The sequence below is a fragment of the Ctenopharyngodon idella genome, chromosome 19, assembly GCF_019924925.1.
Source record: "Ctenopharyngodon idella isolate HZGC_01 chromosome 19, HZGC01, whole genome shotgun sequence".
NCBI classification, from domain to species: Eukaryota; Metazoa; Chordata; class Actinopteri; order Cypriniformes; family Xenocyprididae; genus Ctenopharyngodon; species Ctenopharyngodon idella.
Window position 1 is genome coordinate 23,104,237 of NC_067238.1, and position 22,925 is coordinate 23,127,161.

Consider the following 22,925-nt stretch of genomic DNA (forward strand, 5'->3'; position numbering starts at 1 on the left):
CCCGTGAAACAGCAGAGCACAGATGTGTCAAGGCCTGTCATTTGTCATGTGTGAAAAGTCAAAGGAAGAGAATGAAAGAGAGGCAGTAAATCCTTTGAGTCCAAATCGGTCTTTGAAAGAGTCTTCACATCAGGTCATAAGGTTAAATAAAGTTCAGGTAAATGGTTGAGTATGTGAATGGACCTTCAAGGCTCTTAAGCACAGCTGAGAGTCTGTTGAAATTGGTAATCACAGGAGAGTGGAGATCAAGTGAGAGTAAACGCTTCAGAGTCAAGCTGCATTATTATAAAATTCACAGCTCAGACTAAAGAGCAAGTGTTTGCTGTGCTCTAGACTGACACTGAAATGGTTGCAAAAGAGAAAGATGGGTTTACTGATTAAAAATTAAAAATAAATTAAAATGCAACATGAGGCTCAAAGACAATTCCAGTGAAATTCAATGTCAATCAATTCCAATTTACACAAACTGCTACAAGGCTGTTCTCTCTCAAATAAAGAACACCAAACCTGGGGTCAAATGCCAAGGCAGTTTTTATGGCATTATGTGAAAAGCAGAGGTCCATTTATTAGCAGAAGTTTTTGAGAACATGTGATAATGTCTCTGCATTTCTTCAGTGGCTCCCTCACATTTAGGCAGATGTTTAAAGACTGCATACTAATGTTGTCAAAAGTACCGACCGTGATACCAAGTCGGTACTGAAATTTTAAAAATGTGACACTTTGAGCACTGTTAAGCGGATTTGTAAACACCTCTGATTGGCCTTTGTGTTGACGCGCTCATCAGATATGTCTGTGATTGGCTTTCTATGATCAACGCTTCAAAAACATGTTGTAAATAGACATCAATGACGCTCTTCACTGAGCGCTTGCACAGAAACACACGAGAGTTACACACTGGTCCGCTCATAGACACCTGCTTTTAAACGCTCCGTGTGCTTTCAATTGCTCCCATGCGTTGATCATTGCAGCCAATCACAGACATATCTGATGAGCGCGTGAACACAGGCCCATCAGAGGTGTTTACGAATCTGCTCAAAGCATCAAATTTTAAAATTTCAGTACCGACCTGGTATTGCGGTTGGTACTTTTGACAACACTACTGCAAACATTTATTTAAAACAGATGCCCAAAATTTGACCTGTGATGACCTTTGATTTGGCTCACCATGCCATATCAAAAGAATTATGAATTAGGAAAAAATTAGGGGGAAAACACCATAAAATCATATCTTCATTCCACACACAAACACACACACTTAAATTCATTGGTCACCTGTATATATTGTCAAAAAATTAAACATCGCTTGGTCTCTAGTAAATTTATTCTGTCAACTGGTTGAATACGAATACAAGCTTTGCATTGTACCAATAGTATAATCGGTTACACTTTATTTTGATAGTCCACTTTAGACAGTCTACTAACTCTCATTAGATAGTAGACCGTTAGAGTTAGTAGAATACGTTGACGTACTTGCAAAGTTACTTGCGTATAGTCAGTAGAATGTTTGTTGGGGGAGCATCAAAATAAAGTCTACTAATACTCCAATGACTAGGTTACCCTATAATCTACAAATTATAGACAATAACATCACTGCTTTATGGACCCCAAACGGCTACCCCGTGTTATTACCATCAAATACAACTGGGCAACAGTCATTAATCAGGTCACTGTAGCTCAAACACAACAGCGTGGGTGTTTGTACGGGTTTTTCTGGGGTGTCTAGTTTCTCTGTAATCCATGTTACCATGATACCCTTAAACCCTTTTACACTGATCAAAAGCTGACACCAGCAAAGAGTAGTACAATTGGTTCCGCATCAGTGAGCTCAAACACCCACTAAAGTCCATTAATAACCGTTTGCGTTAAAGTCTCCTGGTCCTTCACTCTTTTGAATGGCCTATTAAAAGGCTGTTGGGATCCTGAAGACCTTGTGTGAAAAGCAGGATGCCCTAAGCATCTAAAATCCCTTCTTACTTTTCTCCGGTTACAGCCTTAGTGACCTCAGCCGGAGTTCCCATGAGCAGTTTGTCGACCCGAGGTCCATTGAACCCTGCCCTCCCTGACCTTTCATGTCACTACTCGTTCCAACAGCAAGAATTTGGGTACCAGACTTCAACAAACCATTATTCAAATATTCTATCCAAACCTGACCACATGAACAATCGGTCGTTCTCTCGGCTTAGTTCCATTCTACCCCTCAGTACAGTACTGCCATTCAAAATGTAAAAATGCCCTGTGTAAGCCGCATGGCCACTGAATGTGCAATGAAAGCTACTGCGCATAATAGGCGTGTAGGCACCGATTCAGCATGTCAATAGTGGCTTCCCAGCAGCCAGCCTGCAACAGTGCTCAGAACTCAACAAAAACCCAACTCACCCTTGCACAAACATGCATTTTTTATCTATGGACAAATGCAATGCTTATCAATATACTCTAAAAATACATAAAGCACACATTTACAACTGCTAGCTCAATCCAAAGCTCTCACTGAATCTTTGTGTCTCTTGTGGAGCGTTACTCCAGTGAGGGGTCCTGAAGGAGCCAGCTTGCAGCTCAGCGTGTGAGCAGTGGATGCGACTGCACTGCAGCACAAGGGGAGGAATTTTATTAGCGTAACCCAATTAACCGCACCAGGTGACAGCCATGCCACTCTCAATAGAGCAATACATCCTCAAGGAGGCCGTAGGAGAGAAGGACAAGTAGAGTTTCACATTTACTATGGAAAATAGCGTTTGCCTTTGCAAAAGTCAAGACAAGGCCTTGCTATGTGGTTGCTAAGGTGTTGTGAGCAGCACCGCTGTGCGGTTGCTAGAGTATTATGGGTGGATGCTAATTTAAAAGAGTCCATGGCCAAACCCAGGGCTGCACAATTTATCAAAATAAAACTGAAATCGCGACATGGTTTAGTGCGAACAAATCACAAAGGCTACAATTCAATTAAATAAATATGTGATGCGTGAAGTGCAGAATTGTGTTCTTTTATCCATTCATGATCCAGTGTTTTCAGTGTGTCAGAATGGCTCAGTTCACACTAACTCATCTCCGTATGTGCTCTGAGTTCGAGACGATTATGACCCCACATGCACCATCTACACAAACTTGTAATGAAAAGCACTTAAAAACCTGTTGTCAATAAGTTTTAGTTTAAGTTTTAAGGGCTCCCTACGGTATTCTGCCAAAATAAAATTAAGAGAGCCATAAATATTAATATAGCAATTTTATGGTTGTACAGTACAATTATTATTATAATAAGGTTATGGCTCAAAATAAAACAATATGATAACAAATAACAGTTTGCAATAGAGCTGCACGATTCTGGATCAATTGAGAATCACAATTTTTAATTTATTTATTTTTATTTTTTGCTTCAAACAGAGATCACGATTCTCCCACGATTCTGAACAGACAACTAAACAACGTCATTTACTAGAGGTTCTGTCAAAATTTTAATTGCTGCAGTCAATTTAGAATGTTTAATTAATCTGAATGAATTATTTTTAAAAATGGTTTGAATTAGGTGTGTAACGGTACACGTATTCGTACTGAACCATTTGGGTACAGGGCTATCAGTACAGTGCACGTGCATCCGAATGCATTACATTGCAACATTGTAGCCTAACCACCATTAACCACCAATAAGCTCTGTGTTTTGTTACTTTTGATAAGAAACAAAGTGTCATCCTTCAAATTCTGTCCACAAAATCATGAAATTTAAACAGAAAATGCAGTTTTGACGCGCTTTGATGTGGCGTGACAGATCACTGTATACAGATCACTCAGTTCAACCAGCAGCGCGGAGCGCGAGTGAACGCGATCATCTCTTCCTCTTTAATACTAGTTACAGAATAAACAAGAATGAACATCTGAAGGTATGTTGAAAGATACAGTACCACTTACTGAAATGGTCATATCCCGTGTAATCTCTCAATCAGTGCTTCAACGGTGGAAAGACATCAATAAAACAGCTTGTAAATATCATGTAGCATTTACTTCAGAAAAGCCATTCAGTGTCCACAGCTTGTTAGTTTACCAGAGAAATGAACTCTTTCGCTCAATATGTACTGTATTAGCCTATATATTCATTATATTTGACCTTAACCTGTTAATTAAGGTGTCATAGAATAGCAAAAAAAGGCTAAAATACAAAAATGCTTGACGAACTTCTAAGGGAAACTATATAACAGAGAAATCATCAACAACTGCATTTATAATTATTATGCAATTAGCAATTAGAAAAATTATCATAATTTTAACTATACAGATACACATCACATGTCCAGACACACTTTCAACCCATAAAATACATGAACTACACCCAGTTCAATTTTGGGAATGGGCCAAATTTCCACATCCTGAATGAGGCTTTAATATATGATTAGACTGACCCAAATTCAAAAGCAGAAAAGTCCCTTTCTACTGAGAATAATAGACAGGCCTATATGCAAATGCAGAACCAAACCTTCACTAAGCCCACCCCCTGAGTTCCCAGGCCTTGTTTCCAGGGGCTCTGAGAGCACAAAAGGAGTCCATACAGCCAAAGCCTTTTCATCTACAATTGACACAGACTTGGTGGAGGATGCAGCACCTCAGCTATTTCACCTGATCATAGCTGCAAAGAGCTGGATGATCTGGTAGAAAAAAGTTAAGTTCTTGAATTTACAAGAACAACATAGGTACTAAGGCAACTGTGTCAAGATTAAACCAAAATGCATTTGTAAGGCTAGTAGTGATCAAGTAGCATATGCACGTCACAATATTTAAAGGGGAGGTTGAAACCTCAAATGTAAGGAATAAACAGCTGGATTCAGCCTTGTACTGATGAGTTAATGGTCCGGCAGTAACATTAAAAACATTTAAAAGTTTAAAAGTCAGAATTTGGAAAGACACAAAAGTAAACAAGCTTTCTACACTTTTTTCTGTTGTACATCTATTGTCATACATAATATGGTAAATGTAGTATGCTAATTATAAAATTATGTATATTACTAGTACCAGATTTATTATATTTTACATTCTGTTTTGTAGGGATCTTAAAAGAATAAGATCTTAAAATAAAAGATATTTTTCTCTATGTGCTTCATTTTAGGTCACAGTTCAGGTAGTCTCATGTAGCCAGACCTTCAGACTGACGGCAGAAGGTCTGGACTCCATCGCAGCTTTCACTGGCCAAGGACCACCCAAGAGGACGTCTGACTGACATGTAAAGAAACCAATCACAGTTTGTTTTGTTCTGCATCATATTTAGGGACATGAAAATGTAAAGTCAATGTGCCTAAGATAACAGACCGGCATGCATCTAATAAATTATTCATTCAAGAAGGTTGTGCAAGTTACTGCAACAATGGCAATGCAAAATTTGCATACTTTTAAAAATCCAGCATTTAGTTGATCATAATAAGAGCTCATTTTCACAGTAGTAAACACGATGGCTTTCTTCTTCCATGAGGGGGTATGGCATCATGACGGCTTTGTTTCCAGGTGGACTGTTAAAGTGGACCTATTATGCAAAAATCACATTTTGGTGTTTGAACACCAATGTGTGTTCGCAGTATGTGAGAACAACCAGCCTATAATGGTAAAAATCCACTCACTCATTTTTTTATAATTCCCATAAATCAAAAGCAGTCTCTTCAAACAAGCTGATTCAGATTCCCCCATACAATGTCACTGTAGGGAGAAGCCCCGCCCACAGCCGGTGACGATCTGCCCTATTAGCATAGACACAGCCCTGAGTGAGAAGCACAGAGTCCGCCATTTCTGGATCCTCGCTGGTTTAACTGGTGGTTAAATTTCATTTTCGAAGAAAATATTCCGAAGAAAATCGGAAAATCTTATACATTTGAGCCAATCATTTTGCCAATCAGAAATGTCCTGTTGCATTCTACATTAGGGTTGGGACAACAAAACAAAACAAAAAAAACGATTCACCAACTATTGCAATTTTTTTGTTTATGATTTTAAAATCGATTTTTTTACTCCAGTATCGATATTAATTCAATTGAGTAACAGAAGAAGTTACTCACTTTTGTTCAAACAGGGCAAAATGTGTCATCTCTGATTGTTACGTGACCATAATATCCCTTTCAAGATACGCGAGAAAGCGATGAGATTATCCGCGCTTCAATGAAAAACGCAACACTAAGTCAAATACACTGAAAAGCCCTCGTGTTACTCATATACGCCTTGCATCAGATATCAATGCTGAGAGGGAGTATAAGACTGCTGAGCTGCACGATTAATCTTCAAACACCCACACGATCTTATTCTTAAATCACAACAATTATTCATCTGTCTATTAAACCTTTGACAAAATCATATCGCAACATTCAAATCGCGCTGGTGCTGAACCAAAGAGAGCAGTTGATATAGTTGTGGAGCAGATAATAAACAGTCTTTTCAACTTCATAGTATTATTATTTCTGTGATACAATAGTTCAAATGATCATATAAGTACTGGGATAAAAGTTTATAGTTCAAATATAAACACGATGTATACGGTAGCGATCAAAATAGAGTAAATCACCTTTTGATTAAATAACGTTTAAAATAACGACTGATCAGTTACATTGTTCCACCACTAGGTGGCGAAAATAGACTGGAAATGTGTTTGTCATTGAATTTTGAATCATTCAAGATAATGTAGTACTATAATGGATGACGCTTCTTAAATAAAACTCAGATGTGATGAATTGTTTTTGTACATATGACATCTTATAGATCAGGTACAGTCTGTATAAGTGTATGATTCAACTGTTTCCCATTGTATAGTGTTTATAAAAACAGAACAAAAAAAAACAAAAAAAAAACAAAACAAAAAAAATCGCAGTACAATAGCAATATCAAATTGCAATACTTGTAAAATCTAAAAAATGTAAAAAAAAAATAAAATAAATAAAAAATAAAAAATTGCAATGCATATCGAATCGGCACCCAAGTATCGTGATAGTATCAAATTGGGAGATTGTATCGTCCCACCCCTATTCTACATGTTGTCACTTCTTCTTGAGTCTCTCGATCATTGTCCGACTCCGGTTCGAACATATAAAGCTGAACACCGCAACTGACAGTTTCTGACATTTTCAGTGTGTGAGATTGTCCTGTTTTGTTGTTGCTGGTATGCTGGAGCATGAGCTTGTGAAGCTCCGCCCTCTTCTGGAAAGGGGGCTGGGAGCACCAGCTCATTTGCATTTAAAGGGACACACACAAAATGCAGAGTTTTTGTTCACCCCCAAAAAGTGGCATTAAAAATTATCTGTGGGGTATTTTCAGCTAAAACTTCACATACACACTCTGGGGACATCAGAGACTTATTTTACATCTTGTAAAAAGGGGCATAATAGGTTGCCTTTATAGAATGCGACATCTCCCGGAAATCCTGGAGAATTCAGCAAATCAGATGACAACTTCAAAACTCCCGAATTGTTTCCCATTTTGTGTGCCTTATGCATCAGACGTTCAGCCAGCGGTCCGTCGGCATGACTTCTGAGGCTCAGACTACAGCGCAGGTGACTGGCTCAAAATAACCTATCAGCAGAAATGATGGCAAAGATGGCAGACTTCTAATCGCGCACCTCTCTGGGTATCTACGCCAGCAGAGTAAATGCCATTGGGATTTATGGGAATGCTTATGGGCAGCTTTCTCCTTGATGTACTTTGGCTTGGAAAGATATAAATTTTGGTACAAGATGGTGGACATGACTTCTGTAAGACACCAGGCATACTGTTATGCAACATGCCCTATTGTGCTCATGCTAAAGGTATCTCCTGCTTTGGTCAAAAAAAGTATTCATACATAATCAAACAAATACTTCAGACTTACTAGTGGACTAGTGCAGACGGTAACTTCTATATATTTAAGGAAACCCATCAAAACAGATTGGAAAACTGAGCAATCACCACCTATAGATTATCAATGCCAATCACCAAAGGCCAATAACCAAGTTACCCTAAATAAGAAACCAGTTATTATATGTTGCTTGTCATAAGCCTGGTGGTAGTGGATCAGTAGACACGATTTATTCTTGGGTTTTTGACAAAATAATGAATTATGAGCGCGTGGAGCATTGTCAAAAATGGCGACCAGTGATGTGCACGAGGAAATAAAATAACTCGAAATCTTAAAGCGTATACAATGCGCTATACAAAACATTTACACAACGTTTGCTGCAACCCATTTTAGGATAAAAAAAAAAAAGTAATTATTAGTCTGTGTGTAGATATTTTGGAGTCCAAATGCTTTTGGTCTACTGATGTTCTGGGCTTAACGCATTATAAAACTTGCTGCATTTAAAAGCTTCTGACAAATGGCGCGGTTCCATTATAAAGCTTTAACGGTTTACTTTTGAGGCTCTACTGTTTCATAATGACCTGTCATTTATTAATCGCAATGCCCTTTCACGTGCTTCCCTGTTTGACAGATGATGCAGCAGATCGCTCAACTTACCTGCATGGAATCGGCGCTTATAATTTCCCCATTAAGCCTTTTCCCGATCTCGATAGCCAGTTTGGATTTGCCAGTTCCAGTGGCTCCTAAAATCACCACTAAAGACGGACTGATGCCTTTCTTGAGCACACGCGTGGCGGCCGCCATGACAGCAACCTCTCAGGGCTGAAGAATGATCTGAGCATGTGCGTTGACTTCGCAGCGGAGGAGGGAACTGTATCCAAGCAACTAAAACTGTTTCCATAGGAACGAGATTGAAGGATTCAATTATAGCAGGTACGGGAAGGCAAGCGTGTTTCATTCAGAAATAGGACAAAAGTTCTTACAGTCCAACAACAAGTACTTGAAAAACAGGAATCGTGGTATATATGGACAATAAAATGGCACTGTGTGTTCCAAACATGGATGAATCAAGTTGAGAAAATGTTCAGATTTTCATCACTAATACATCCAGGAAGCACACAGAATCCTGTTAGCTAATAACATAGTGCTAATTACTAGTAATATGGTGAAACTAGTATCCGTATTCTTTGGCTTCATTGCAATAATGGCAGTTTTGAGTTTTCACTCTAATATCTGATGAGTTGGCGCAGTCTTTAATCGTTTAATTTGCAGCTTTGACAACATTGTTGACTTTAGCAGGTCGACTCGTGCACCTTCCGGAAGAACACGGGTATGAATAGCTCTCTTCCGTCTCCATGGCAACTGAGCGTTCTGAGCCAAGGAAAAGAGAGATGATCGTTGCCACTACGACGTGTCAACTAAAGAGGCTCTCGCTAATGAAACGATAAAGGTGTTGATGGAGTAAAATAGCTCTTATGCCTCATATAGTAAAATCTTGCCCTATTTTTTCTGTCATAGCTGAGCCAATGTAAACAGAAAAAGCCGAAGTTGTGGCTCCTCTAGTGTGTGTAGATATTAAGAACTGAATATCAAGACAGATATCTGTCTTGGGATTAACTTAATGTGATAGTTCCAACAAATGTTGTTTACTCACCCTGATGCTGTTCCAAGCCTGTGTGACTTTAGTCTCAATAACTATTCACATTTATTTTCAAAATTGAAAATTATCCCATAATTTACCCGCCATCCTAGGTGTATATGACTTTCTTCTTTCAGCCGAACACAATCGGAGTTAAATTAAATAATGTCCCAGCTTTGTAATGGAATTTGAAGCTCCAAAAAGCGCATCCAGCCATCATAAAAGTAATCCAATGACTCCAGTCCAGTGGGTTAAAAATTGCCTTCTGACATGAAGCAATGGGTTTTTGTAAGAAAAATATCTATATTTAAAACTATATAAACCATAATTGGTCCTACATTATATGTCAGGTCAGAGGTCACCCTTCCGCCGGAACTCGACTCCATTGCCATAAGCCAGTGATTATAGTTTATAAGGTTTTAAATATGGTCATTTTTCTTACAAAAACCCATCACTGGAGTCATATAGATTAATTTTATGATGGATGGATGTGCTTTTTTGGAGCTTCAAAAACTCGGGCACTATTCAATTCCATTACAAAGCTGGGACATTATTTAATATAACTCCAATTGTGTTTGGCTGAAAGAAGAATGTCATATACACCTATGATGGCTTAAGAGTGAGTAAATAATGGGATAATTTTCATTTTTGGGTAAACTATTCCCTTAACGTGAATGGTGACTGGCATCTCAAGTTCTGTTCCATGGAAGTAAGTCATACGCATTTGGAACAACATCAGATGAGTATCTCATCTGATGAGTATCTATTTCTTCCAAATATCTTCCTTTGTGTTCAGCAGAACAAAGAAATATATGCAGGTTTGGAACAACTTTAGGGGGAGTAAATGATGACAGAATTTTCATTTTTGGATGAACTATCCCTTTAAATTCTATTTAACAAAGCAAGACAAACATGCAAACATATGTGATTTGAACTGAATTTATTTATTGTTTACCCAATTTTGAGTTTATGTATATAGGCTTATGAGGTACAGAACACAAAGTGCTTAGACAATGCTGCTGCCATTCTTCTCCCAGTATGACACCTGATGACAAGGGACAAAAGTGAAAAAAAACAAAGGTTACTGGTGGCATATGCACCCTTTTGGCCATATAATTTCAAAGCTGAATGTACAAACAGAAGTCACCTCAATCAGTCAGCGGTGACTGCTATGAACACATGGCCTTTATTTATTTATTTTTAGAAATAATTGCATTCTTCGTCATGACGGACAGCAGTGTGCATAAAGTTCTGATGGTCATAGTGGGAGCATATGCCACCAGTACAACTTTATATTTAAATAGAAATCAAACAACGATACAATCAATTCTGTAAGAAAATATAATTAGTACAAAATTCTTTCAGCATGTTCTTTCTGCCACAAAAGCGATATTAAGCCAAAGAAATTTCAGAACACAAGGGAACAGGCAGTGAAAACAGCATAAAGTGGCTAGTGATGAAAATGAAATGTTGATAGTGTTGTTTTATTTAACTTTTTGAATTTTTTAAAACTTTTCTTAACAAAAATAGAAACTTTGAGATACTCTAGGGAAGGCAAGTGGGCCAACCAAGGACAAATGACAGAAAAATAGAAAATAAAGTCTATTAACAGTGCTGATTTTCATATTCAAAACACAAAGTATGTATTTTACACAATGTCCTGTACATCACTACTATTATATACATATGTCCAAAGAATATGCCACAGTTTATATACACTGCAAAGCTGTGCTGGACACTGTCCTGAATGTTCAAGATAAGAATAATATACAATAACTGAGAAAAACAAACAAACAAACAAACATGGAACACAATATAACAAAGTAACAGTGATGCAACTTCCTGTCTGTTAAACTTACACTGTCATCATGTGGCAATGGGGGCATACAGCTCTCTTTAAATTTAGGTTAATTTAGGTCTCAAAGCACTATTAACTGGAGAAGTTACATTGATCAAAGACCCTTAAATATCTTTAACCAAATGAATTGAAGGTGTAGGAGATCAATTATACGTGCATATAAATTGCTACATTTCAAATAATGAATAATTTGGCATGCTAATTCGATAAAATAATACTTCCCCACTCAAATACTTTAGCTTTTGTGAGAGAATTTAAGAGAACACACATTCAGGGTCTAAATCTTTAAATTTCGAATGAAAATATAAGAAATAATGACCCTCTTTGGAAAATTGTTTGAAACTTGGTAGGGTCCACATGAGAACACCAGTACCGCAGCTTCCACAAGTACCCCCCCAAGTTGCAAAGGCAAATGTGCAAAGAACGAAAACTGAAGAACTAATCTCAAAATATATTGTCCATTCCATTAAATATCCCCACGTTTGGGGAAAAAAAACAAACAAAAAAAAAAAACACACAGTTCCTATCGAAAATATGGCTGGACTACGAAAGTTTATGTACGTTTCAATTCAGCGAGTCTCCGCAGTAACTGCTGTTGCCTGCTTTTGAGCTGCTTCTTCTCCTGGGCCTTCTGTTTGTCGCTGATATGTAGCGAACGCAGGTATTCTGTGGCCTTTGTCAAGATTACAACTTTGGGCGTCTTGGGACAGTCAACCAGGCCTGGGATTTCATCCCGTAGGGCCAGAAAGCGTGAGCGTAGGTCATTGCGTCTCTTCCGCTCCAAGAAGTTGTGCGTCTTACGCTTGTCCGTGTCCTCACAGTCCGAACTCTGAGGGCTGGATGGTTGGGATTTGAGGTGGTAGGATGTGTGTGTTGGAGAAGCGGCAACAGTCTGAGACTGGGCGTGGACTGAGGGGGAAGGTAAGGGGGTTTTTCTTTCAGGGGTTTGGGGTGTGGAAACCAGTCGCGGCTGCACGGTCTCTTGCCTGATCTTCTTGCGAGGCGGCTCCTCTTCAGGATAACTGTCAGGCGAGCGGGCAGCATAGTTGTGCTGTTGCTGGTGAATGGAGATGTGGAAACGCTTCATGCAAGGGTCATAGGGGTCTGCACGAACCGTGATGGTCACCGGTTTGCGGGCGTTCACCAAGCGCGACTTGTTCTGCTTGTGTTCCACCGTCACTACATCAATCTCTTCATCATCTGAAAGAACAATTGAAAGAATATGAGGCACTTCAGTTTACATTTGTCTGGTATTGCATCAATTGTAGACAGTGCAATACTGCTTCATCTTTCACAACACCCTTCCATCCACTCATTCAGGACATTCAGAACGTAAGATCTAGTTAGATGGGCACCAAAAATACAAAATGAGTACGGTTTGTATTAGTTCCCTATTCTCAGCAGGTGGAAAGTAAATGAGGTTTTGATCTGCAATAATGAACTTGGAGTCACAGTCACCTCTGATGTGTATTTTGATAGGAGAAGCATCTGTTCTGAGTTCCCTCTACTCTGATTTCACTACGCAATTACTTCCGTCATTGAGCAAAAAGCCTAATATTTTTGTTGCAAAATCAGAAATTCACTATTCAAAGGAATAGTTCATCTAAAATTTTTAAAAATTAAAAGACCCCATGAGTAAAAACAACTCTCTGGTTTTTGGTCCATACAATGAAAGTCAAAGGGGTCTTCACTGTATGGACAAAAACCAGCTGAGACATCCTTCAAAATATCTGTGTTCTGCAGAAGAAAGGTTCAGAACAACATGAGTAAATAATTCAGAATTTTTATTTTGGGTGAAATTTAAGCCTTTAAATTGCATGTGCCCTTAAAATGAAATTATAGAAGGCTCCATCTCCACTGTGTCCGCATCATACTGACTGTTCATTCATGGACAATTGACTGACCCTGACCACTTTCGGATTCAAGTACCCTTATTATTGCTGTCTGCTGCTGATCATGCACTAGTAGGCACCACCCACAAGTAAAACAATTTATCCTTTTGTTTCACCTGGGGAATGTGGAAGCTCAGCACACTTTTACATTCCACATATATTAAGTAGAATTCAAGGTGAAATGCCAACCTAAATCCTATGACACCAATGCAACTTTGGTGCCATGTAGGCTATGTCAGGTTTTGGTACAGGATTGAATGGCAACTACTGCATAGAATGATCCCAGCTATTGAAATCTGTCAGGTGTCAAAAGGAGGCGTCAACGCTGCTGCAAATTTACACGTACACTTCAAGGTCTACAAGCAAATAAGGGAGTTTAAGTACTCGGTGTTCAAAGTCAACGGTCTCGTGCTTACCAGAGGAGTCGGTGCGAGATTCTGACCCGGACGACACCTGTTTCTTGCAGCTGCTGCTCAGGGGGAAAGTAAGGACAGCTGCTGGATCCACGCAATCTGTCGCCAAGCTGTTGAGAACAGGCGCGTCCACAGGGACGCACTGCGCTTTGCTCGAGAGTTTCGACTGCGCCGAGCAGGACAAACGCTCGCTGACAACTTTCTCCAGCTGCTGAGTGGCGGAGAAACTGCTCCACATACAGTCCTGAATTATGATGGAGCTCAAGTTCTCTAGAGTCTCCTCCGCATTGAGTTTACACTGTCCCTCCTGCTCGTCGTCCTGCCCCAAGAACTGGGACACCCACTCCAATCGGTCCCCTGGAGATGGACCGGTACCCTCCAGTATCCTGACAGGCGACATGGGCGGGGTTGGCACGAGCTCGAATTTCTTCCAAATGTCCTCGCTTGGTGCGGTCGATTTGAAAAAGTCCTCGTCCAAGTTGTGGTCGTCGTAGAAATAGTGCTGATATTGGTCGTATTCCTCCATCTCCCACTTCTTATTTCGCGATGCGTTTGCACTGATTCCTGGCATTGGTGTCCTCCTTAGAGATCAAGATCTGAAAACCACAATTGATCCGATTTTAAAAACAATCCGATTTTATGGTGCTCTGTGAGAGATAATTAACTTAAAGCTCTTCATTTTTATTTTTAATGAGCTTATGATACATATAGCCTAATTACAGTTTATTGTTATTGGGTTTTTTTGTTTGTTTGTTTTTTTTACTCTTGTATTTTAATATATAATATTAAATGATTCTAAATAATACAGCTTACATAGGCTACATTTTAATATAGGCATACAAATATATAATTAAAAAAAATTAATAAGTAAAGCAGTCTAACAAAGATATTATAAAGTATTTTGGTCTGCATGCAGTTCCACTTTACGGTACAAAACTTGAAGTTTCGCAACATACTTCTATTACATAACACAACGATGTAATGCTTCATGTAAGTGCATATGCTACTACGAGTGTATACTGTCATCAACAGTTGCTCTATTCGTCTGCAAAATGTCTTACTTTTTCCTCAAAAACGATTAAGTTAACCTAAATAAATTCGGCATTCCCTGCTTAACAACCACTTACCGTAATACAGAGGCGAGAGTCAGTATTGCATGTCATTTGAAACACGAAAATGAGGTGTTGCAGTTCACCGGTGAGCTCCAGACAAATGTTTTGCAGAAAAGGCTTTCATGTCAACAAGTTAGGAAAGCGTCGTAAGCTGTGTGCTGAATAATCCTGTCTTGTGTTCGTTTTCCAGGCGTGGTTTTGTGTTATCCGGCTGTTGTTTATAAGTTAAGTTGCGAAAATGTTTTGCTCATTTGCAGTCCGCCTCTTCATGAGAACTTCGCTTCTCTCTGCGCCCTTTATAGCGACTGTGAGATCTCTTCTCAAGCTGCGGCTTGCGCGCACTATGGACACCTGAAATGAGTACCGCACTATATTACCCAGACAAAGTAGTGGGTGGATTTGCATATTGGGCGGGTAGTAGCGTGGTAACCACGCCCATCATTTAAAGCGACAGAAACTACTATAGAGGTTCATTTGAGGTTTGGGCGTCTAGGGATAATTCAGATGTTGATTGAGAAAAATATCTTATAGACATTGCTGTTTCAGAATGGGAGTGACTTTTATGATGATATACTCTAACAACGAATTGATATTTTACACTATAGCAGGGTAAGAAATTAAGTGGGGCTCATACAAACATGCTCATGCTTTGACAAAAAAGCTCAGATATTTAAAATATAAGTTATTTAAAATGCAGATTATTGTTTTATAATATCTTGTACATTATTCTGTTGCTTGTATTTGAGGTGGATTCAATTGTAACAGCCATTGTTCAGATTGAGAGATTTGATTCAGATTTCAGTTGATTCATTTAACTGCATTACTGTTTGAAAGTGTTTAGTGTGTGTCAGTGATAATCATAAATAATGCATAATATGTTTTTCGTTTGACTTGTTTTCAAGTATAAATATCTAAACATCCCCAAAACAAGATAAATTTACCTGACAAGACTTATTTCTACAGAATATATCTATTTTTTCTTATATATTTAATTTTTTATTCCATTGACAAATCATTTTTTCTTATACTAAGCACTAATATAGCAAAATATAGTTTATGTTTAAATTAACGGAAAAAAAAAAAAAGAAAAGTTAAACAGCAAAAATGGTGTAATAAAAAAAATCTTTTTTTTTTTTTCCAGATTTACAGAATTTTATATGGTTGGGAAAAAAATGCCATGAAAACGAATTCCTGGGCGCCCCATAATAAAAAATAAAAAAAAAATTATTTCTGACACTGCAAAATACTAGCAAATCATTGTGCATGTGATCTCAGGCAAGTGCAGTGAAAGATTAGTCAAGATCTTGCTTTGTTTGTGTCTCACACACAGCAGCATACCCATAATTTTGATTTGCATATGCTGTATTGACGTTGAACTACACGTTGTATTATTGTGAGTGAGAGTCATATCCAGCTTATACATTTTGTCTGTGCAAATTTAGCTCAAGATGATAATTAGTGCCAGACAGCTTAATGAATTGCTGGCAGTGCACAAGCTGTACTCGTGACAGTACTGTTTCTTATGGCTATACCACGTGTTCTCTTTTCCAACAATGTCCCATATGGCAAATCTGTGCATTAGGAAGTAAGTAATCGCTGACTAGTGTCTCAATTCAGTGTCTATCCTCTCCTTTCTTTACATCTTAATTTAAGACCTTGACCTTACGCAGAACAAAGGCTCTTCCCACAGTGACTGACGAATCTCCCTGGAGAGATGTATCTCTCTTTCTCTGGCTTTATGGTCTTTTTTATAAATTTGCTTGGCTTTTTCGACCCACCCTTTTTATCCAATTGTCCCATACAAATGTTCAAGAGTTTATAGGAGGCTGGTCAATGACACCAGGCTGGTTGAGTTCAGTTGGTTTGCTTTGACAAAAGAATTGCATTGATGATTCCCTCTCAACTCAGGTGCAGTGTCTTATATATATATATATATATATAGTTGCTATGGTGCATGCTATGCACCATCTGTGAATGATGAAAAAATTGTGCATATGACCTTAAAATAATATTTTAAAAGGTGTAATCGTGGCTCTCTAGGGGAATGAATATTTTTAGGGCTCAGAGATAAACCCTCACAGGTACATGTATTAGCACACTGCAATATATATATATATATATATATATATATATATAGTTGCTATGGTGCATGCTATGCACCATCTGTGAATGATGAAAAAACTGTGCATATGACCTTAAAATAAAATTTTAAAAGGTGTAATCGTGGCTCTCTAGGGGAATGAATATTTTTAGGGCTCAGAGATGAACCCTCACAGGTACATGTATTAACACACTGCAAAGCTGTGAATTGGTCATGAGGCCCTATTTGTCTTGTTCTTTAAAAAAAAGGATGAACTGCAGGCAATGGAGCTGGTGCTTGTGTAGCACTGGGGACAAAGCCTTGAAGAAGTGTGTGAGTGTGTTTGCGTGTGTGTGTCTGTGTGTAAACTGGCAGAGGTTCTTGAACATTAGCATGCTGTTATCATATACTAGAGGTGCTAATTAAGAAGTCTGCCCTCAAAGCTGTGCACTGGTTACCAGTGGAGAAATTAGAAATATACAGTAGAAAGGCTATAGCTTCACTGTTTAGATTATGGCCTGTATTATGGTTAGGTCATTGATTGTTATTTTTTTAACACTTTTTCTTCTGGCAGGCATAAAATGTGCAAAAAAGAAGAGGTCAGTGCCATTTCTACACTGTAAAAAAATTATTTTCATGATTTGTTATCACAACTTTTTTCTTTTGTCAAATCAACTTAGATATTAATATTAATGTGGTTCAGATAACATAATATTTTGAGTTTCTATTTATTAAACCAATCTCCTTCATTGTATTAACTCAAACTTTTAATTTCAACGAACTCAAAATTTTAAGGCAACCACTTAAAATTGAACTTACTTTTTTTAAGTTAAACCAACAATAATTTTTTTTTTTACAGTGTAGCTCTTTTGACTTGGATCAGTAAGCAACTGCCCAGAATACTCTAGCAACCACACAGCAACATGCTAAAAAAACGCCTTAGCAACTCTATAAAAACGCCCTGGCAAACGTTAACAACAATCTGCCATCATGGTAGTCAGTTTTACATGCGTATGCATTCAGAGTTTCTTCAAAAAATATGCTTTCTGAAACTAATTGTCAGACACAAAAAAGTTTCTCTGTCAATTTGTACACTGAAAAAAAAAAAGGTAACACTGAATCAACCTAATACATTCATTTATACCAGCAAAACACATGTTAATGGGTTAAATCAGGTAGAAATGGCTCTTTAAGGTAACAATAGCAGCTTACCGCTTTTTACAGTGTAGCCAAACATGGGAGGAAAAAATAGGCTTTTTCTTGCTTTCTTTACTGCTGGTGTAGTGTTAAATTGATGATATGTGATGGTTATCAGAAGATATGGTTTTAATATGTAATAAATTTGTGGTGATGTAAACACACAAAAATGCAATCCTGCCTTCCAACATTCTCTGTATATCTAAACTCTCTTTGTTGCTCTAATGCTTACTGAAGTGCAGCTATCAAAGGCTAGTATCATGAATTCCCTGTAGCCTGACCCTTGAGTGAATAGGTTGACTGAGCAGGTTGAATACCACCTGATGCCTTTTTAATCACATGAGGAAGAGAGCAGAGAATCCTCCCTAAACGTCTAATGAAAGGTCAAGGTCCCGTGATCTTCTTGACCACTGTGCACAAAACAGGGTGGATACCTGTCCCTTTGATCTATTAGCATCTTGCACTCTTTGCCCCACCTAGAACCGTCTAATCAAATCTGGACAACTGGCAGCAACAGACAAGTCAGCAAAAAAAAGAACATATTGCACTTGACTAAAAATGCAAAACATATGATTGTGTACATTTAGCATGTGTTAAAGGTACACTATGTAAATTTTCGCTAGAGGTCACTTATTTAAAAAAAAGCCGTAGCTTGATGATGCTTTGATTTCGTGGAATCATGGGAGGTGTTGCCTTCACATCTACAGCTGGTGGGAAGGAATCGGGGTGGGACTCGGGCAGAAAACATGTTCATTGATGAGATTATTAATGTTACTGTAGTATGAAGCAGAGCAGTGCCGAGGCTGCTGGAGAAACTGACCTTTCGCCAGGAGTTTGATTGACAGGCGATCTAACCAATCATAACGCCGAATCCGCCATTTTGTCTGACAAAGCAGTCAGGGGAATTAGCAGATTAACGTAGGTGGACTTGAACTTGAAAAATGGTGTGTACCGACGTCTTTCCGCGATTGAAACAACATTCCTTATGATGTTCATTCATGTTTACTTGATGCTATAAATTAACTAGTAGGAAGAGATGATCGGTTCATGAGCCGCTTGAGCTGAGGCGCTACAGCGATCTGTCACGACACATTAAAGAGCCACAAAACGGTATTTATTGTTTAAATTTCTTTAAAAATGACAAAATGTGAAATTTGACTGTTTCATACCAAAATTAACCTGCTCTGTCTGTCGACGCGTTGTCAGTGTCCTCTTTGCTCTGCGATGTATTTTTCACTGCGTGAGAACATGAGGTGTGGCGAGAGATCGGCATGGCTTGGCGGATGTAGCAACAGTAACTAAAGGGGGCGGGTCTTTGCGAGCGGTCAGTTGCTAATGAGAGACGAGCACGACATGTGTCTGGAGAGCAGCAGAACCTTTATTATGCCACAGTCGCCACTTCTGCTTCTTCCGGTCAAGCATATGTGGGGTAAAGCAGTGCTGTTTTATCATATTGGAAACATTTGTGTTGAAAGTTGTTATAGTGCTACTCTGTGTTTTTCTTTTTTCTTTTTTTTTTAAATATTGTAAATTTATTGAAAATTTGTATTAAATTTTTTAATTTAATACAAATTTTCCTTATATACACTACCAGTCAAAAGTTTGGAAACATTGCTATTTTTAATGTTTTTGAACGAAGTCTCTTATGCTCATTAAGGCTGCATTTATTTCATAATAAATACAGAAAAAAACAATAATATTGTGAAATATTATTACAATTTAAAATTATGGTTTTCTATTTTAATATACTTTAAAATATCATTTATTTCTGTGATGCAAAGCTGAATTGTCAGCATCATTACTCCAGTCTTCAGTGTCACATGATCCTTCAGAAATCATTGTAATATGCTGATTTTTATCAATGTTGGAAACAGCTGTGCTGCTTAATATTATTTTATAACCTGTGATACTTTTTCAGGATTCTTTGATGAATAAAAGGTTCAAAAGAACAGCATTTATTCAAAATATAAATCTTTTCTAACAATATAAATCTTTACTATCACTTTTTATCAATTTAACACATCCGTGCTGAATAAAAGTATTAATTTCTTTCAAAAAAAAAAAAAGAAAGAAAAAAAATTACTGACCCCAAACTTTTGCAGCCTTAATGAGCATAAGAGACTTCGTTCAAAAACATTAAAAATAGTAATGTTTCCAAACTTTTGACTGGTAGTGTATGTCATAAAGTATAAATAACTATTAAAAACATTTAACCTACTGTAAAAGTATTGTAAAATGTAAGAAAGAAATCTTTTTAAATGTAATATAAATTGTCATTTTATGGTTTTGCACTTTTACATTCTTTTTCCATTAAAATAATACACTTCTTTTTTTCTTTTCTTTTTTTTTTTACAGTGTGCTGATTGCATGTAGCTTGTGCATATGCAACTGCATGAGGAGATGTCATTAAATACACCTAAATCCTTCCTCCAGGAGGGGCCCACGAGGGAGTGTGTGAATTAGAATTTGGGGTCAAATAGCTCTCCTGGTGACTCTTTGTTGCTTCCCATTGGTTGGATTTTAAAAGATGCACAAGCCAATACCAGCCCATCCATCGCCTGCTGTGTGTATATGCAAATGAGGGTTGCTCGTGGGTGGGTTGACATCACTTTGAGATATATGTGAGATTGATGTCAGAGGACAAGTGAGAGCCAAGATCTCTCTGCTTGAAATCAGATTCCAATATATTTTTTTAAATATTCTTTATTGGTACAATATGTAAATTAACTAGTTTAATTAAAAGTTTTTATCATACATTTTTACATCCCACTGGAATTTTGAGTAACCTATGAATAAAAATTATATTTTGCCTACCCTGCATTTGTGATGAATAGCTCTTATAATTTAATAGGTGCTAGTTATCATTTGGATGATTCAGATGGTGATACATGAAGATGAATGTGTGAGATGCATATGGAAAAGATTGATTTGCGTAGGTTTTTGAATTGCAGCAAATACACAGATGTTTATGGCCATGTGCTTGCATGAATGAAAGTATTACTGAAGCAATAGTCACCGCTGATGCTTGACCAGCATCTCGTGAGAACAAAACCACCACTGATATTGCATGAACATTGCTATTTCATCCATATAGCATCTGTATGCAAATCACAAATGTACCACCATTCTTTTTAAAATTTTTCTTTTTGTGTTTGTGGCTTTGAATATGTGATTTTTTGCACTAAATTCAGAGAATGAAATTCAGAAACAATTCCATGCTTCTCATGAATATATAAGCAGCCCAACGAGAGGTCCAGCCATGGAGGTTTTGTCCAACAGCAACTATTGACCAGCAGGGATGAATGTGAGTGGGAGGGTCACGTGGCCCCTTTGATTGATAGATGCTCATTAATTGGAAAGGGTGTAGGATTTTTTACTGCATTCTTCCGAGACTCAGCCCTGAGAGAAAGCCGGCTGTCAGCTCAGTTCTGGGTACGGAGTGTACTTGTTGCAAACTGCACCTTGGCAGCAGAAATCGGGTGAGAGAGAGACTGAAAAAGAGCGTGCGAGAGAGAAAGGATAGATTGAGATGGAGAGAGAGAGGTGGTGCATTTCACAACAACAGCCACTGAGTGAAAAGATTTCATAACCACTATCTGGCAGTGACAGAAATGCTTCTAAATAAACAAAGTGAGCAGCAGTTATTTGACCGTTTATTGTCGTTTCAGATATTATTCCGCTGAAGTGGGTATTTGCATATGAGCAGGAAAATGCAGACATACTGAAAAGTTGCACTGCATCTCTCTACTTGCAATATTAGTAACAATTCATATTTGCATAGGAATGCAATTATACCTGAGACCACAACGTACTCTTCAGATTCTGCCCGGGTTATTCAGGTACACATCATTCAGGATAGGATATTGTTGGATGTTTTTTTAAACTTCAGTTGAGACAGGATTTGCATGCCATGTCTGTTACAGCCCATGGACACTTCTCCTTTCCACCATATAAAAAAGCAAAAGAGGAAGCACAGCATCAATTCATAACTTCATTTTTAAAGTGTGTGTTTGTGGCTCAGGTTTTACGTACATTGTGGAGACCAGCACAATAATCCCCATGAAGAAAATTTCTTAAAATGCCCCTTTTATGCTATTTTAAAGGTTCTTATAATTTTGTTTGGAGGATTCCTACAATAGGTTTACATGCATCCAAGGTACAATGTATATCCAATATACATTGCATATCACGTCATTTCTCAAAGAGTCTGAAAACGGTTCGTTTTCAGACTCCTTTCATGAGCCTAGTCTGCTCAGGGGTGCGTTTCCCAAAAGCATCATTAGCCAACTAACATCGCAAGTTCCGTCATTAACTCGTTCAACGATTTGGTGTTTCCCGAAACCATAGTATAAACAAACATTCGCAAACTGCATCGTGAACTTGTGTGGTTGGAAGCATAGTTTCTTGTTTTTATGACATGTGGACTTATATAATCATTAATAATCACAATTAATCATGAATAAATCATTATCTTGAGCAAAACAAGCAAGCTGACGTTAAGTACAATGTATATCTTTTATTTAGAATACATACAAATGTCATTTACATATTTTAGTTTGTCAAGAGATTTAAAGCACAGTTTTTGAAGAGTGTGCATGTGCGTATATGTGCTCTAGTACGTAAGAAACGAGCTTATGATTGAATCTGGAAATAAAGCAAAATAACTGAAAAATAAAGCTACAAGCAGTGATGAAAGGGCCCTCGCACCCGGGCTCACCACTACCCATTGGCCTTAGGAAAACAGTGAACAGTGGGCGACATGTTTGTGAGCAAGTAAATACAGGAGAATTTTGGCAAAGTCATTTCAAAGTGCTACACTTCCTGCTGCCAACAGGTGGCGCTTTGGCTGTAACTGAATATTGCCATGAAGATGTCTTCAGGCCAGGACTAGTATTCTAGTATGTTTGGTACTTCATGGCATATTAAAATGTGTTTCTGGGAATGAATT

General features: G+C 38.0%; 2 protein-coding genes across 6 annotated transcripts in view; both read right to left on the bottom strand.

Moving 5' to 3' along the window:
* trit1 (tRNA isopentenyltransferase 1) overlaps nt 1–8,669 on the bottom strand; it is a 51,209-nt gene extending 42,540 nt beyond the window's left edge. For 2 of the 5 annotated variants that reach the window (XM_051871479.1, XM_051871480.1), the window contains exon 1: nt 8,444–8,667. In XM_051871479.1, coding sequence (XP_051727439.1) covers nt 8,444–8,590 — 147 coding nt within the window. In that variant the 5' untranslated portion in view covers nt 8,591–8,667. Of the gene's footprint in view, nt 1–8,443 lie in introns of all 5 variants that reach the window. The other 3 variants (XM_051871483.1, XM_051871478.1, XM_051871482.1) reach the window with 2 other exon arrangements.
* Nucleotides 8,670–10,348: 1,679 nt separating this feature from the next.
* myclb (MYCL proto-oncogene, bHLH transcription factor b) lies at nt 10,349–15,060 on the bottom strand. Its single transcript, XM_051871484.1, has 3 exons — nt 14,716–15,060; nt 13,592–14,184; nt 10,349–12,483 (listed from the first exon to the last, which is right to left on the bottom strand). The coding sequence occupies exons 2-3, from the start codon at nt 14,157–14,159 to the stop codon at nt 11,837–11,839; spliced, it is 1,215 nt and encodes a 404-aa protein (XP_051727444.1). The 5' UTR covers nt 14,160–14,184; nt 14,716–15,060; the 3' UTR covers nt 10,349–11,836.
* Nucleotides 15,061–22,925: the final 7,865 nt, after the last annotated feature.